The 13,851-nt window shown below is 22.4% G+C and overlaps 4 protein-coding genes across 4 annotated transcripts; 3 read left to right on the top strand and 1 right to left on the bottom strand.

The window, feature by feature from the left end:
• Nucleotides 1-1,881: 1,881 nt before the first annotated feature.
• Nucleotides 1,882-3,656, top strand: gpaC (G-protein subunit alpha 3; the record flags this gene model as incomplete). Its single annotated transcript, XM_003294500.1, has 3 exons — nucleotides 1,882-1,948; nucleotides 2,030-2,106; nucleotides 2,169-3,656. 3 exons carry the CDS (start codon nucleotides 1,882-1,884, stop codon nucleotides 3,654-3,656), a joined length of 1,632 nt encoding a protein of 543 aa, XP_003294548.1.
• A 310-nt stretch (nucleotides 3,657-3,966) lies between these two features.
• DICPUDRAFT_43611 (uncharacterized protein) lies at nucleotides 3,967-5,619 on the top strand (the record flags this gene model as incomplete). The annotated part of the gene is made up of 6 exons (XM_003294501.1): nucleotides 3,967-4,043; nucleotides 4,159-4,355; nucleotides 4,404-4,506; nucleotides 4,577-4,838; nucleotides 4,916-5,384; nucleotides 5,480-5,619. 6 exons carry the CDS (start codon nucleotides 3,967-3,969, stop codon nucleotides 5,617-5,619), a joined length of 1,248 nt encoding a protein of 415 aa, XP_003294549.1.
• Nucleotides 5,620-5,677: 58 nt separating this feature from the next.
• On the bottom strand, nucleotides 5,678-8,009 carry DICPUDRAFT_59115 (uncharacterized protein; the record flags this gene model as incomplete). The annotated part of the gene is made up of 3 exons (XM_003294503.1): nucleotides 5,678-7,117; nucleotides 7,195-7,390; nucleotides 7,520-8,009. 3 exons carry the CDS (start codon nucleotides 8,007-8,009, stop codon nucleotides 5,797-5,799), a joined length of 2,007 nt encoding a protein of 668 aa, XP_003294551.1. The 3' UTR covers nucleotides 5,678-5,796.
• A 1,016-nt stretch (nucleotides 8,010-9,025) lies between these two features.
• Nucleotides 9,026-11,287, top strand: DICPUDRAFT_159564 (uncharacterized protein; the record flags this gene model as incomplete). Its single annotated transcript, XM_003294502.1, has 3 exons — nucleotides 9,026-9,329; nucleotides 9,406-9,830; nucleotides 9,905-11,287. 3 exons carry the CDS (start codon nucleotides 9,026-9,028, stop codon nucleotides 11,285-11,287), a joined length of 2,112 nt encoding a protein of 703 aa, XP_003294550.1.
• Between the last annotated feature and the right edge of the window lie 2,564 nt (nucleotides 11,288-13,851).

Below are 13,851 nucleotides of genomic sequence, written 5' to 3' on the forward strand. Positions count from 1 at the left end.
TTTTTATTTGATTTTGGTTTTAAAGGATTATTAATAAACCAAAATCAAATTAATAGGCCAAAAGTCTCATTGCCACATTTATTCAAACAATAGATTATCGATCAGAAAAAACAAGTCAAAAACCCAAAACATTTGCTCAATGTTTTATTGAATTATATAGATACCGAAAAAGCTAACTTTACATTTTTCAGACAACACTGATAAATTTTTTTATTTTTTTTATTATAAAATAATAGAATAATAATAAATAAACAATGTAATTAAAAATCTTTAATATAATAAATGAAATTTTGCCACACAATATTATGTGTTTAATAAAAATTAAAACCTTTTTAATTTTTATTAATTGTTTGTTTTTTTTTTTGTATGAAATCAAAATGGAAGAAATTAAAATTCAATAAGTGAATATATTTATAAAATATATTCACATAGGTATTATTTAATTTTATAAAGGTATATTAAATTTAATACATAAAAAAGATATTAAAAAATTTTTAATAAAATATTGGAAATTTAACCCATAAATAATGAGATTAATAATAAAGCTTCTTGAAAATATCAGAATCCAAAAAAAAAAAAAATCTTTTTTCATTTTTTTTTTTTTAATTTTTATTTTTTTTTATTTTTTGAAATGATATATTTCCGGAATTGTTTTTATACTTTTCCAAAATCTTTATATTATTTTTTTATAAATCCCCGCACAAAATGGTGTCGGTACCTTATATTACTCCTATGCCCCCTCATAAATGGTAGTACACAAACGGAGTGAGTAATTGTATGATTAAACCACACAATTATCAGCTAATTATGATGAATAAATAAATTAAAAAATAAAAAAAAAAATGTTTATTACATGTTTATCATTTTTTAAAGTAAAATATAACTTTATACAAAAAAAAATTAATTTTCAGGTGTGCACATGTTTATTTATTAGTTTCTATAAAAAATAATAATTAAAAATAAAAACTAAAAAAATATAGTAATATTGGCTATAGCTGATGCAATTATTTGATGTAAAAATTGGCATAGGGTTATAAATAGGTGATTTCTTTTGAATATTCAAAATTGAGAAAAAATAAAAAAAAAATGTGGTTTTGAAATTGAAAAATGGGATGGTCATGATGATATTAATGATGTTGAATAAAAATTTATAAAGATATTTTTTTTTTTTTTTTTATAAATAAATTATTATTTTTAATTTATTTTTATAATTTATATAATATCCAGTGGTGTAATAAAAATAAAATTTTTTATTTTAATATTGAATTTCTTTGTACAAAGCTACATTTACCTGGTTAGTTCATCGTGAGTGTAAATTTTATTTTTATTTTTTTTTCATTTTTTTTTTCCAACCTTTTTTTTTTTTTTTTTTTTTTGGGGATTTTTTTTAAAAATAATTCCTTTTTTAATTAAATTCTTTTGGTCTTTTGGGCGGGGGATCCGAAAACCATTTTTGCTGTTGTTTAATTTATCTTTTAAACCTTTTTTGTTGTAATATTTCGAAAAAAAGAATTGTTTTTTACAAAAAAAACTCTTAAATATCTTTACTTTTTTTTTTTTTTTTTTTGATTTTTTTTCAGTTAGAAAGGGTTTTTTTCTTTTTTTTTTTTTTTTTTTTTTTTTGCCTCTTTTTAAATTTCTTTTTTTCTTTTTTTCTTTTTTTCTTTTTTCTTTTTTCTTTTTTCTTAAATATCATATATAAACAGTTTTTTGATTGTGGTTGTGTTGTTGATTTAGGAAAAAAAAAAAAAAATAAAAAAAAAGATACTTGTATTCCTGTAAAACTCGTTGTATTTCATCGTTATTTACTTTTTTTTTTTTTTTTAATTTATAATTCAAAATTATTATTAGTTTAATAATAAAGATTTTATAAAGTTAAAAATGGATTATTCAAATCCTCCACCACAAAGAGATATTATCAGAGCCTATTTATCAAAAAAAGGACATGGTAAGAAATTAAATGATCAATCAAAAAAAAAAATAAAAAAATAAATATTCATACTTTATTATTTTATTAAAATTTATTTAGTTGTAAAAAATTGGAAATTAAGACTTTTTGTTTTAAAACCAGGGTCAAGTTATATGGAATATTTTGTAGATGAAACAGTATGTTGATTACAATTATAATATTTATAGTAATTTAATATTAATTCATATGTTTTTTTTAGAAAGAAGATTTAAGACAACCTCAAGGTAGAGTACCATTATTCGGTGCTAGAGTAATGGAATATATACATACAGGTAGTGGAAGTAATAGTAATACAAGAGAATTTTGTCTAATTGTAGAAACAGATCATAAAAATTGGATCATTTCAGCAAGTTCAAAAGCACAACAAGTAGAGTGGATAGAAGCAATAAAGTGTGCAATCGAACAGGCAGTAGAAACAGATGACATTAAAATGCAAAAACATAGAGCTATTGAGAAGCAACTTTCAGAGGATAATAAAAAGAGAACCAAAACACCAGTACTTAAATTACTTTTATTGGGAGCAGGTGAATCAGGTAAATCGACAGTGGTAAAGCAAATGAAAATTTTACATCATAAAGGTTTTAGCAAAGAGGAGGAAGATTTCTATAGAAATTTAATTTATGTAAATTTATTGGATGGTGTTGCATTATTAATTCACGTTATAAAAGAGAATAATATAGAGGTTTCACAAGAAACCGAATCAGCAATCAAAAATTTTAGTTCGTGGTACAGAGTATATGTTGAAAAAAGAAAAAATGTAGTTAAAAATTCAAATGGTTCAACATCAATCATTCAAAGTAATTTACAAAATATCGATAAAAAAATGACACACCTCAGTCTTGATGGTTCAACATCTATAAATTCAGCTTCATCAGCAGGAAATGGCAGCACTAGTAACTCACATAATAGATCAAATAGTGATGGTGCATCCAATAATATATTTAATGTTCAAGATTTTGGTTTACCCCCAATAATAACCAATTATATATCAGTTATATGGTCAGATCCGGTTGTACAGTCCGATGTAATGCTTCAAGCACAAAAGTATCATATCAACGAATCTACCAAATATTATTTAAATGAACTAAAGAGAATCGGTAAACCTTCATACCAACCTGTAAATTTAGATATTTTAAAATCAAGAGCCACCACCAATGGTGTTGTTGAAACCGATTTCAATGTGGGTGAAGTTATATTTAGAATTGTGGATGTTGCAGGCCAACGTGGTGAACGTAAAAAATGGATCAACTTTTTCGACGATGTTACCGCCATTGTTTTTGTTGCCGCTATAAACGAATACGATCAAAAATTGGTCGAAGATAATTGTACAAATCGTCTTCATGAATCTTTAAATCTCTTTGACCAAATTTGCAACGATTCAACTTTTCCAAAATCATCCATTATTTTATTTTTAAATAAAATAGATTTATTTAGAGAGAAATTAAAACGTACTTCAATCAAAATTTGTTTCCCAGATTACAATGATGATCAATCTTACGAAAAATCTTCAAGCTTTATAAAAAATAGTTTTCTTTCTAAAAAAAGAGGTGGCTCCAATCCAGGTATGTCCTCAACAGGTTTTATTTATTTCCATTTCACCTGTGCAACCGATACCAAAAGTTTTGAAACTGTATTCAATTCAGTACGAGATATTATTATTTCAAAAACTTTAGAATTTTATTGTTGAAAAAAAAAAAAAAAAAAAAAAAAAAAACTTCTTAATATTAAAATTACAATTTATTTAATTATATAATAATAATTATAAATAATGTATTAAAAAATAAATAAATAAAAAATCATTAATTGTATAGTATAAATTTATCATGGGCATCAATTTTTTTTTTTTTTTTTTTTTTTTTTAAATTTTATTAAATTTTTTTTTTTTTTTCATTTTTATTAAAATTATTTCATTTCATTTATTCATAAATATTTTAGATTTTATATTTATATTTTATATTAATTATATATTTGTATAAAATATTAAAATATAATATAATATGTCATCAAACGATAATACTGAACCAAAGAAACTTTATGACGATTTAAATTTAATTTTTAAAAATAATCCAAATATGTGTGTAATATTAAACAATATAATCATCATATAAATAGTACTATAGAAATATATAGTAAAGTATTTTATATATTTATTTTTTAATTTACTAACTTCTTATTTCTAATTTTTATAGAAATGAAATTGGATTTGTAATTTCAACTAAAGATTATGATGGATTAGAGAATAAACCATTTGTAGTTGTAGAAAATAAACTTGGGTTTTCATTTTTATGGTTAACTAAACTATATTCATTTTGTTTTCATAGATTTATAGAGTTAAAGAATGATTTTGATTCATTAATAAACGAATTTTTAAAAATAAAAGTGGATGGTCCTTCAACATTTTTAAAATATTCAAATGAAATTTTAGCAAATAAAGATACAATTTTCAAAAGCACCAGTGACTTAATTGAAAAGTTAATAGAAGCTACAAGAAATGTTTTATCAATTAATGCTGAAAATGTAACTGCTTTAAATCAAAGGTAATTATATTAAAATCCAACATACCTATAGCAAAACATTAATATTAATTATATTTTATTTATATATCAGAAAAAAATTAATTATTTTAGAAATGGTAGATCACCAAACTGAAATTAATTTATTAAATTTAATATTTACAAAACACCCAAAAAGTGGCGAAGGTTGGGCTCATAGAAAGTGGATATATACAGATTATTATAAAAAAACAAATCAATATCTCTCTTATCAAATCGAGTTGGATGTTTGTAAAAGAGTTGCTGAAATCTATCCAAAGAATTATTATGCATGGACTCACAGATGGTGGATACTTAAAAACCTTTCAATTGAATTGGTAAGATATTTAATTATTTTACTACTTTTTATTATTATTAATATAATGTTAATTATTATTTCTTTTTTATAATTTAGTTTCTTAAAGATTTAGAATTAATGGAAGATTGGATTAAAAGAAATATTTCAGATTATTGTGGATATCACCATAGATATTTAATTTTAACAACTTTATTTAAAATTTTTTTTAATATTAAAGATGGAAAAGATCCTCAAATTGATGAAATCGAATTTTCTAATCAAGTCTTAAATGAAAACTTATTTTTAGAAATATGGTCAAAAGAATTTAAATTTATTGAAAAGGTTATTAAAATGTATCCAGGTCACGAATCACCATGGAATTATAAAAGAACCATATCACTATTTTGGTTGGAAAATAGCGAACTTATTAGCAAATCGTCACATTCAAATTTATTATTACCAATAACAAGTGTCTATAAAGAATGTTTATTTGTTCATTCTATAATTCAAGATAATGAATCTTCATATTATTTAAAACAAAAATCATTTGCTGAGGATTATTTATCTTCAATTTACCAGGTATATAGTCTCCAAATTAATTTTAAACATAGATTGCCATAACACAGTTTATTAATATTTTTTTTTTTTTTTTAATATAGCTAAAACTAACAATATTAAAAGATAAAGATTATTTGGGTGATAGTAACTTTAATTTAGAAACTTTAAAACAAAACTATACAAAACTAATAACACAATTAAAAAAATCAAATCCAGATAAAATTAATGTATTTGATTATAAAATAAATAAATTCACAAAATAAAACTTTTTCTTTTTTAATATTTATAAAATTAATCATATACATATATTTTATTATTATTGTGAATAAAATAAATAAAATTTATTATTTTTTTATTTTAGTTTATTCGATTTTATTTACTGTTTTATTTGTTTTAATTTTTTTAGTTTTGTTACTTTTTTTATCACCACTGGCCTCGGTTCATTTTTTTTCAGGTTTATCATAACAAATATGATTCCATAAAGAGTAATGTTGTGATGGTGAAACTGTACCATTTAAGTGTTGGAATTCGTGTACAAAGTAAATTGAAAAAGTATATAATTTCTTTTCATTAAAGTTTTTAGAGTTAAATTCTCTGCAAATGTAACGACCCATTTCTAATCTTAATGGATCAGAGTTTGCTTGATTGAAACCATTTTCCCAGTACTTGAACCAACGATGGTTACGGTATGATTTATAGAATGGATTTGGTTTGTCAAAGTTTACAACAGTATTAATATCGAATTTGAAGAGACCCTCATCTTTAAAGAGTTCTACATCGGTTCCATCATCTAGTTTACCGTGGATAACATGCCACCAATGTACTTTTGGTGGTGCTGGACTAAACATATTCCAACTTTGATCGAAACGGAATAAATATGCGATTTGGTTATAGTCATGGTGATAACCAAGATTGATGTTAAATACTTTACAATTATAGGCTAAAATGAACCAACAAACAAAACCCATCCATAAATTAATTGAAACCTTTGAGAAATTTGATGCTGGTGGTGCTGGATTTCTTTTCTTTTGATAGAGTGATTTCTTACCAGAGAGCATTTGTTTTTGTTGGGTATTACCATGGAGTCTTTGCATAACATAACTAAAAGCATCGATTACATTTTGTGGAACCTTATTGAATAACATTGCAAATGGGAAAAGTAATGGTGATTTACTGATAATGAAATTAAGTGCATGACAATTTCTCTTTCTTAACCCATTTGAATCAATTGTAACTAACCAATCATCACCAAGTAATTCTTTACTTTTATAAACAGTAGTGGTATCTTCATTTAATTGTTGATGTGGTGGTGATGATAATGAATAAATAGAGTTATCGTTATTATTAGTATTTGCTGTATTAACTGAATATGAATCCATTGAAATCTCTTGATTATTATAACTGTCTAATGGTGAAAAAACTGCAGTACCTGGGATAATAAAGAATGTTTTAAGAGCTAATGCAATTCTTTGACTAAGTGGACTTGAGGTATTATAATAGACACGAGTTGGTTTTTGACCTTTTAGTATTTTCTTTTCAGCCCAATCAAAGAATAATTCCCAAGCTGGTGTTGGAATATTAATTAATTGTGCACCAGCAGTACAGAAAAAGAAGAAACCTAATCTAAGACACATAATAAAACCTGCATGCATTGCAATAAATCCAATTGCACCAAATAATCTTAACCAATCTGTAAAAATTGGTGAAACCATAAAAAATATACCAAATAATTCCCATTTTGCTACAGCAAGAGTTAAAACTCTAAAAAAATAAAAAATTATCATTAATATAAAAATTTATTAAAATAAATAACCAATTATATAATTTCTTTTACATACCTTAAAGTACCACGGAAATTTAAAAATACTTTGGCAATATCAGTTGCAAAATAATCTAAAGTAAGAGCATAAAAAGTTGATTCACCATTGTGCCATTCTTCACCAGTTTTGTAGAAATATGATGTGACATACATTAAACCCATTTGTAAAAGAATTGCAACTGTGGCAAAAGATACAACACGATAACTATTTGGATCTCTTTTTGGTGTAACGATAAATTCTCTATCTTTTTCGATACCCATATCTATATTTATTTCATTTTCGTTATTATGGTTATTATTGCTAAGATCGCCATTATTATTATTGATATTATTACTATTATTACTATAGTGATTTATTTGTTTTGTTAAATGATAATCGTTGAAAAAAGTTGCTTTGTCAACTGAGAAAAACTCTGAACTTGGTAAAAAGATATTTATAAATAACATCATACGGAAGAAAACGTCACCACCATGGCCAACAATACCATTGTAAGCTTGTAATGATATAGTCATAAACCAAGATAAAGCAGCCATTGTTCTTGTACGATAGCCAATTAGCATTAAAAATGCAAATACACCATGAAGTGTAAAGAGGAATGCTTGGAAATGGAATGATGTATTCATTAAATGAATTACAAAAAAGTAATTACTCATATAACGCTCTGTGATTAAATGACGTGGGAAAACACCATAATCAGTATACATCACTCTAAGATCAGTGGCACGCTCAATGAGGTCACCGATAATACAAAGTGCCATTGCAACACGGAACAATGCCAATGATCTATAATCCATTCCAAACATGCATGTCATTTTATATTTATAAAATTTCATATTTTCTTTTGAAAATAAATTATTCCATGATAGATTTTGTTTTTTAAATTTCCCCATTTTGAAATAACAATTATTTTTTCTTTTTTTCTTTTTTTTTTTATTATTATTTTACAATTATATATTATTATTACTATTATATTTTTATATTATTATTGAAACTAAAAAAAAAAAAAAAAAAAGATATTTATAAATATATTATTATTAATTGAATTATAAATATTATATCATATATTGTTTAGAAAAAAAAAAAAGGAAATAGAAAAGAGAAATTAAATTAAAAAAAAACAAAAAAAAAAATAAAAATAAAATAAAATAAAATATTAAAAAGAAAACGTTGACGAAGATTTTTTTTTTTTTTTTTTTTTTTTTTTTTAAAAATTATGCGACAATGAGTAGGAGTTAAACCTTTTCCGTCTGTTGGCAAAAAACACAAGAAATTTAGTTTTGGAAGTTGTTGTTGACACTGGAATTTTTTGAATTTGATATATATCAAAAGAATTATAAAAGAAATGTAAAAATATAAATTAAATCATTTTTTAACCTTGATTTTTTTTTTATAATTATTATTATTTTTTTAATAAATCTTTATTTCGAAATAATATTATTGTGTAAAAAAAAAAAAAAAAAAAATTTGGATATTTATTTTGGAGGAAATAGTAAAAAGAAAATTCAAAATCGAAAAATTGGTTCTTTATTATTTTTATTATTTTTATTATTTTTTTGATCAGAATCTGTTTAAACAAATACATAAATATACATATAAATATTTATATAAAATATTTGATCACTTTTTGAAATTTTTTTTTTTTAAAAATAGATTATTGAAATGTTTAAAATTATTACCAAAAAAAAATATTATTAATTTTATTTTTTTTTTTTTGTTTTTTATTTTTATTTTTTATTTTTATTTTTTTATTTTTTTTTATTTTTTTTTTATTTTTTTTTTTTTTAATTTAATTTTTTATTTTTATTTTTTTATTATTGTTATATTAATAACATTTAAATTGTAGAATAAAATGTTTTCATTTTTAAATATTAAAAATAATAATAGTAATAATAATAATAATAATAATAATAATAATCAACAACCGCAGCAACAGACACAGCAACCAATACAACAACAACAAACACAACAACCGATTAACTCAAAACCACAACCACAAGTAAACCTTTTTCAGTCATTAAATTTAAAAGCAAATACACCAACAGTATCATCACCAAACAATACATCGTCACCATCATCACCTAATGTTACTACTGATAGTCCAAGATCTTCAAATGACGAATTGGTTGGTGAAAACGACAACAGTGTTTATGAAAGTAGATATTGAATATTTAACAAAAAAAATAATAATATTTTTAATATTAACATCTTTTTTTACTAAAATCATAATAGAAAGAGTTATTAAAAAAATTACAAAAAAAACATTTAAACCAGGTCAAAATAAATCAAATGATATTAATGAGGATTTAAATGAAATTAATTATAGCAACAATAATAGTTATAGTTATGATGAAAATAATAACCAGCTCGATATTAGGGATGATATTAAACAACAGGTGCAACAAGAACAACAAGAACAAACAGAGGAAGCAATTGAGGGGGTAGAAGAAACTCATGAAGAAAAGAATGACAAAGAAGAAAAAGCAATCGATGAAGAAATTGAAAAAAATAACAAAGAAGAAAATAACTCAATAGGTTTTATAATAGACGAATTAAAGAATTGCCAATATAGATTCTATGAAAAATTAACAAATATTGAAACAAATTTTAAAAAATCATTAGAAAATAAAAAGAAATCAAATGAACAATTATTAAATGTAATATTATTTTATTACTATTATTTTTTTAATATTTATTTTAATTTATTAATATAAATTTTTTTTTAAAAAAGAATTTAAATTTATTAAGAAAATTAGAAATTGAAGAAAATCAATCAGTCGAAAATGAAGATTATGAATTGGCATCAAAGTTATCAGAGGATATTAAAAATATAAATAAAGAAAATGAAATTGTAAAATATCAAATGTTTGAAATATTAAAGTTAGATTATCAGCAGGACAGTTTATTATCAGAAGAGTTATTGATAGAGTATCAACAAGCAACCGACGAAAATCAAATCAAACTTTTAGAAATTAAATCAAAAGAAGATGAAAATATAACATTATATCAAGAGCAGGTCAAAGAGAATATTAAAGCAATTAATGATGATATTCAAGTTAAATCAGATGAAATCAAAAGAGAATCAAAGTATTTAGAACTGGATAGAGAAATTTTAGAAAACAATGAAAAGTCACTCAGAGATACAATCGATGAATTAAATAAACCATTGTTGGAAGAAAAGGAAGAAAAATTAAAAGAAAAAGAGAAATTACAAGAAGAAATCGATCAGTTGTTATTATTAATTCAAGAGAAAAGAAACCAGCAGTCTATAATTGATCAATCTATAGATCAGGTTAACGAAAAAATCGAAGAGTCAAAGAGCAAATTCTCAAAAGAAGAAAATAGATTAAATCTAGAAAGAGCAAATATCAAGAAAAGAGATGACCATATTGAAAAGCTTAATCTTGATTTGTCAGAGTTAAAGAATCAAATAGAAGAATTAAATAATCCAACTGACCATCCATCGTTCCAATTAATCCATCTAGTAAATGACTCGATTGCCGACAGTAAAAAATTCCTCAACGAAACAACAGCAACCCTCGAATCAATTGAACAACAACAAAAATCAACATTTAAATTATATGAAGAGATTTTACTTTCAAATGACTCTATGAACCGTAATAAACAAGCTTTAGATACCATATCTCAATCTATAGATGAATTAAATGTTAATCTAAGTAATTTATCAACTCAAAAACTCAAATTAAAAAAGCAAATGATCGAAATTGAAGATACCATACCAATTTTAGAATCATCAAAAAATTTAGCCAAGGAGGCTAAACGTTTCAATGAAGCAGGTTCACTATTGAATGAATTAAAACAACAACAACAGCTATTAATCGAAACTAAAAAACAATTGCAGGAAATTAATGAACAGTTTGATTTAGATCAAAAGAAATTAGATAGTCATCAAAAAGATTATAAAGAGTTTAAGGATTTAGTCGACGAACAAGAGTTAAAAAATTACAGAAATCTATTAAATAATTTAATCGATAGGCAGTCATTTTTATCAAATATTTTTAGTAGCGGGGATAACGATAATGAATTTTATAAACTCGAATTTGATTCAAATCAAATAGAAATCGATTTTATAAAATTAAAATTTAATTTATAAATAAAAATAATTATAATTCAATTATTATAACAATTTTTTTTTTAAATTTTATTTATTTGTTTTATAATTTAAGTAGATTTTTTTTTTAATGATATGTTTTATATTATTAGTATTCTTCTTTTTTGGCAGAGGCAGAGGCTGAAACATTTAAATAATTCAACTTGTTATTTTCTAAGCTTTGAGGTATAGATATCACCCTTAGGTATTGTGGAACAGTGATACCATAAGTTTTGGTTAAGGAAATGATTCTACATTATTATTTGAATAGGGAGATTTTACACTACTTGATAAATTTGAAACATTGGTTAAAAATATGAAATTTATTGAATTAAACCAACTATTGGAATATACAAAGATAACCTCACCTTCAATTTTTATAAACCAAATTAATTAAAATTATTGATACCATAAACTGTTTCCTAAAACTGTTTCCTAAAAATATTTTATATTAATTTTTATATGTAAAAAAAGACAGGAAAATTATTGATACCATATAAACTGTTTCCTAAAACTGTTTCCTAAAAATAATCCATATTAATTTTTCCATAGTAAACTGTTTCCTAAAAATACTAAATATAAACTGTTTCCTAAAAACTGTTTCCTAAAAATGCTTCATATTAATTTTTATATGCAAAAAATGTTTTCTTTTTTTACAAATCTTTATGGTGAGCAAACCAGATGTCAGTTGCTTTGAGTAGAGATTAAAAATTATCTTTATTCTCAGTTTTTACCCATTATCGTTAGCTTATTCATTTAAAATTTTTTTTTAAAAGATATCTCTTTTTTTAAAAAAAATTATCTCTTTTTTTAAAAAAAACTATTCATTTTTATCGATTTAAAATTTGCAAATGGATGTAAAATAACAGCACAAACACCCATCACAATTTTTCTCTTTTCCCCCTTTCTTTTGTATGATCCATATTACTTGATATTTTTTATGCTAAATAATAGTTTTGATATTTGTATGATCTATAATACTTGTTATTTTCTAATAATTTTACTTAATATTTGATATTTTTTTTTAATATCCCCCCGCATTTTCCAAAATATTTGATATATTTTTAATGTTACACAATACTTAATATTTTTTAATGATCCAAAATACTTAATCAATTATTTATTTATTTATATATTATATTATAATTGATTTTTTTTTTATTATCCCACTGCATTTTCCAAAATATTTGATATTTTTTATTATCCCACTGCATTTTCCAAAATATCTATTTATATTATTTTTTTATATATTAAAAATTTTTTTTTTTTTTTTTTTTTTTTTTTTTTTTTTTAAATTGAATTTACCCGAATGTGTTTAATGAAAAAAAATAAATTTTTTGAAATTATTTTCTTTAAATACTTTTTAGTTTTTTAAAAAAAAAAAAAAAAAAAAAAAAATTTAATTTAAAATTAATTAATTAATTAATCTATAACTATTTCCTAATTTATTTAAAACATCAATTCCAAAATAAGTAAAATTTGTATTGCAAAAAAAAAAAGTAGATCTGCTACAATCAAAATTGGTAATAATTTGAAACAGGGGGGGGTTTTTTTTTTCAAAATTTTTTATTTTTCAAATAAATTAAACACATCTTCCTTTTAAAGAAATCATTTTCCATTTATATTATTTTATTATAATTAATTTTATAATTTTTTGTAGAAAAGAGAATAAAGTAAGAATTTGGTAGTTCATTATATGATAATCAAATTGGTATGATAGCTGAATGAAAAAAAAAAAAAAAAAAAAAAAATTTATTTAATTTTATAAATTTAATTTTTTTTTTAAATTTCTTTAAAAATTTTAACTTTTTTATTTTTTTTTTAATTATGATGGCAATGGGCGCTTTTTTTAAAAATTTTTTTTTTTTAAATTTTGAATTTTATTAATTATAATATTTTTATTTTCCTTTTCAAAAACCTTCACAAAACCATATTGATAAATCTAATATTATGGTGCTATTTTTCACTTGTGTTGATGCTTATATTAGCAGGGTGATCTCTTTATTTCGAACATCACCATTAATCTAAAAATATAATATAATATTATTTTCTTTTTTAATTAATAAAAACCTCAACCAATACAAAAAAGTCGAATTATTGTTTTTTATTTTTGATTATCCATTTTTATCGTTTTTTATAAAATCTTCCAGATGGTCCAAAAAAGATAAACGATAACGATAATTTTTAATCACTAGCTTCATTAAAGGTAAATAATTATATTTTCTATTTTTTTTTATTATTTATACTTTAGTGATTTAATCCAACTATTTGATGAATATCATTATATTTGCCAGGGAAACTATAGTAGAGCACAAATTTTTTTGGATGAAGAAAAGGGAAATGAAAACTGAAATTTTACTATTGATCAAATTAGAGAATTTGTCACAATGGTTATTTTAGAAAAAATATTTTGAAATAAGGTTCCCAAAGAAATCAGAAGATCAAGTTAATAATATTGTTAATAAGAAATAAAACAAGAGGTTGAAGAAATAAAACAAGGAGTTAAAAAAATTTCAGAAAAAGAGTATGTAAATAAAATAGTATTGGTGATGAATAATATGAAGGCA

This window comes from Dictyostelium purpureum, assembly GCF_000190715.1.
Source record: "Dictyostelium purpureum unplaced genomic scaffold DICPUscaffold_580, whole genome shotgun sequence".
NCBI classification, from domain to species: Eukaryota; Evosea; class Eumycetozoa; order Dictyosteliales; family Dictyosteliaceae; genus Dictyostelium; species Dictyostelium purpureum.